Below are 3,632 nucleotides of genomic sequence, written 5' to 3'. Positions count from 1 at the left end.
CTTATTGTTGTGAGATATGTACTTCCTGGCATTGAAATGAGACGAAAAAGAACACAAGCAAACACAGATTGTTTACGTGGTTCGATCCAACTGGATCTACGTCCACGGGAGGGAATCAATCAAATAGTTCACTAAGGCAAAAGAAATGGAGAATACATAGCTTATACATAGAGATGAGCCCTCATCTTTCTTCTATGGCCTCCCTCTCAAGCGACACCTTGATACAAGGCCTCAAGATGCTCTCCTCCTCTCTAACTCTATAGCTATTCTCTCCTCCTTTGTGGTAGCTTAAGATATCTTCTCCCTTTCCTCTCCTAAGCCTCACACCCTTAAGATTTCTTCCCTTGCTCTCCTAAGCCTCACACCCTCTCTATTTATAGAAGCAAGAGAGTGGTAGGTGGGAGGTAGGTGAGCGGTAGGTGAGCGGTAGGTGAACGGTAGATGAACGGTAGGTGAGATGTGGTAGTTGAGCGGTACCACATTACAAAAGTGCCCTTTTACTTTAGTTCATTAATTGGGGGTCAAAATAACAAGAAAGAAACAATAAACAAAATTCAAGAAAATAGCAACTAATTCATAAGATTCATGAACTAACTTGACTCAATTAGACTTAAACTAAATCAACAGTCCTAAGCATGTATTCTAACAATCTCTCACTCTATCTATTTTTTCACTCTCCTCTTAGGTTCTATTCTTTCAATGCGATTCATGAATAATTTTGAATTCAACAATACTCCTGATTAGTATTATTCAATATAAAGCATCACAATTATAACATTAAATATCATTAAGAAAATACAAAATAAATAACATCTTGTAACATAAACAATATTATGATCAAGTAAAAATATGTCGCCCTTACAACCCTCAACATCTCATACATTAATACTTCTTTCTCCCACACTCTCCACCTTATAATAGTAGATGAAACAATAGTAACCTTAAATTATATATAAAAAGTCAAATTAACGCCATAGGAAATCTTCCAGCACTTCAATGCTCGCAGGCGCCGGCGACACCTCGGGCGAAATCTGATCTTCCTCACTGAAGAGACAACGCTCCAAGCGATCAAGAGCCTCCTTGTATACCACCTGTAACTCATTCGAATGACTGGATCCAGCAAAGCAATATTGCTCTGCAAAATTAATGCAGCTTCCTGTAGGACTCGAAGATTTGCACAGTAACTCCGCCACCAGTGATTCTACTTTCTCTTGAAGTCTCAACACCTGCACTCCTTAATTAGCTTGTGAAATACCCTAAATATTACTGTATAATCTAAGGAGAAACTTTGAGCAAAATAGCTTGTGAAATGTTATATGATATCTTGTACGCTAAGATAACCAATGCAATTTATACACTACAATATTTACTTTGAAGAAAATTTAACTATTATAAAATTCATTGAATTGTAATAGTATTATAAATTATTTCACATATTATTGCTTCTTCAATCATGAACAAAATATTACATCTTTGTGCGGATGACGGTGTGGATCGTATCGTGCCGTTGAACACAAGTTGTGATACTATCCACACCGTCATTCACATATCCGATTCACGGGACGTTATATTTTCTCTCAATTCAGAGCATATACCAACTAGTGATCAACCAATACTATTGATCTACCCAATGGAGACTATACGTCGGATCTATAATTAACTTGATTACGGATTAGCATGGCTCAAGATGGCCGGTCTATGGAGCTCATTCAAATTTCTGAGCCAAACACAGCTGAAAAACTTGGTGGAAAGAATATATAAGATAAATTTAGCTTACAATACAGATGTATATATGTAAAGGAAATTAAATCTTAAAGTTCAAATTATTTTCATAATTAATAATAGTAATAATTTTTCGACAATCACTCAACCAAATGGATGAACTCTTACGTCCTACATGTCTGGAAGGCTTAATATTTTTCTGAGCCAAATGAGACAAATTAGTAAATTAATTTGGTTGCTCCAAGTTTAAAACTTACTTGTTGCTGAAGTGCGATGACATGGGCGACGCAGCCGTAGACAGGGTCTCTAACCCTAGCAAGGGCCTCATAGGCGACGGTGATGGCGGCGGCGGCACGGTGCTGCTCCGGCAAGTGGGATAGAAGTTTGGACACATTGCTGGCTCCAAACACTTTATGGATGGCTGAGAAATGCGCCGCCGCTTGCTCGTAGCTGAAGTGCGGCGCAAATATACACATGTCGGCGCATTTCCTCCTTAAGAACTTGCATGCACCGCACGAAGAAGCCATATTAAGCTAACTGATTTTCAATTGGTGATTGCTCACCTGATGATATATATAGGTAGGAGACCGGAGAGGGAAATCAAATAATGATTTACTGCTGCTCTTCTGAGAAGTGCGCTGCATCGACTATATTATTAATATTTTTGGGACAAATTAAAGTATTTCACTTAAAGGGGCATACTGTTCTTTCAAATTATAATTATTTAGAGGAAATGATTTACCTCAAAGTTAGAAAAACTACATGCAGTAAACAGGCTTTCCTCTAAGAATTTTTCATAATGAATGAAACATGATAATTGATTTCAATGAATAAGATTAAATATAAAATTAAATAGTCTCTTGATATATATATATATATATATATATAAACACTATAATTATATGGTTGTAGCAGATAATTCTTCAATTGTTGTGGAGCTATCAATTGTAAGAGAAGAGAGTACTCAAGGCTAAGTGGATCAATATACCACCCAGGGTAAAGCTCTCAATGGAAGATGAATGAAAGGTTCAAAAAACTAAGAAAAAGAAAAAAAGATGTGTTAGCGCAGGATGACTGTTTGGTAGTTTCAGAAGGAAGCCCTTATAATACTTTGTTGTTGGACTTACTCCCTAGAATCGAGGGGAGGGAAAGTGAAAAATGAACCCATCTTGATTAACAGCTTCTCGGCATGGCGGTGCTATCCGTGGTCTTATTGTGGCTTTTGTGGTTTTGCAGGCGATATTTGGGGCATAACACTACTATTTATTTTTTTTTTTTGTGGAGTATGTTATATATCTGTGAGTGGATCCCTTACACCCACTCACTAAAGCTTTGTATCTTCACTAAAGCTTTGTATCTTCCTTTATTATCAATGAATTTGTCTTCGGGTTTACACACACATATATAAATATGATGTTTTGAAAATAGTATTGCATTATTCTTTTTTAAATGAGATGTGATATTTAGGGGATTTTTATCCTCATTTCTAAAAGAGAAATGTTTACACTTTTACTTATTTTTATAATACTAACTTAGCTCTATATATATATATATTAAATTTAATAAGCTTTTGAAGCGTTGTCGCTGGTCTTGCATGGATTTGCATGAAAAGGAGGGTTGATGTATGTTTGGGGTGACAAGGGATGCGCCTGCTGTGTTGTGAAGTAGGGCATATAGGTCTCCTTGGTGGGTTACATAGTGTATAGTGGTCGATCCCATCGATCACATTCTGGATGCATGCCACGTCATTTTTTTGGGTGGCTCTGATTTAATTTTTTCTGTTTCAGTTTACTCAAAATGAAATACAGCATCTTCAAGAACGTCGAAATTCGTGCGCCAATTATTGTCAGTAGTATGGTAAAGTATATGAATTCGTAAACAAATGTATTTAACGTATAAATAAAGTATTT

The 3,632-nt window shown here is 36.4% G+C and overlaps 1 protein-coding gene across 1 annotated transcript; it reads right to left on the bottom strand.

Moving 5' to 3' along the window:
- Positions 1-965: 965 nt before the first annotated feature.
- Positions 966-2,249, bottom strand: LOC110031350 (LOB domain-containing protein 33-like). The gene is made up of 2 exons (XM_020734515.1): positions 1,980-2,249; positions 966-1,226 (listed from the first exon to the last, which is right to left on the bottom strand). The coding sequence occupies exons 1-2, from the start codon at positions 2,247-2,249 to the stop codon at positions 966-968; spliced, it is 531 nt and encodes a 176-aa protein (XP_020590174.1).
- Between the last annotated feature and the right edge of the window lie 1,383 nt (positions 2,250-3,632).

The sequence above is a fragment of the Phalaenopsis equestris genome, unplaced genomic scaffold (assembly GCF_001263595.1).
Source record: "Phalaenopsis equestris unplaced genomic scaffold, ASM126359v1 Scaffold000803, whole genome shotgun sequence".
NCBI lineage: Eukaryota > Viridiplantae > Streptophyta > Magnoliopsida > Asparagales > Orchidaceae > Phalaenopsis > Phalaenopsis equestris.
This window is presented reverse-complemented; position numbering and strand designations above follow the sequence as displayed.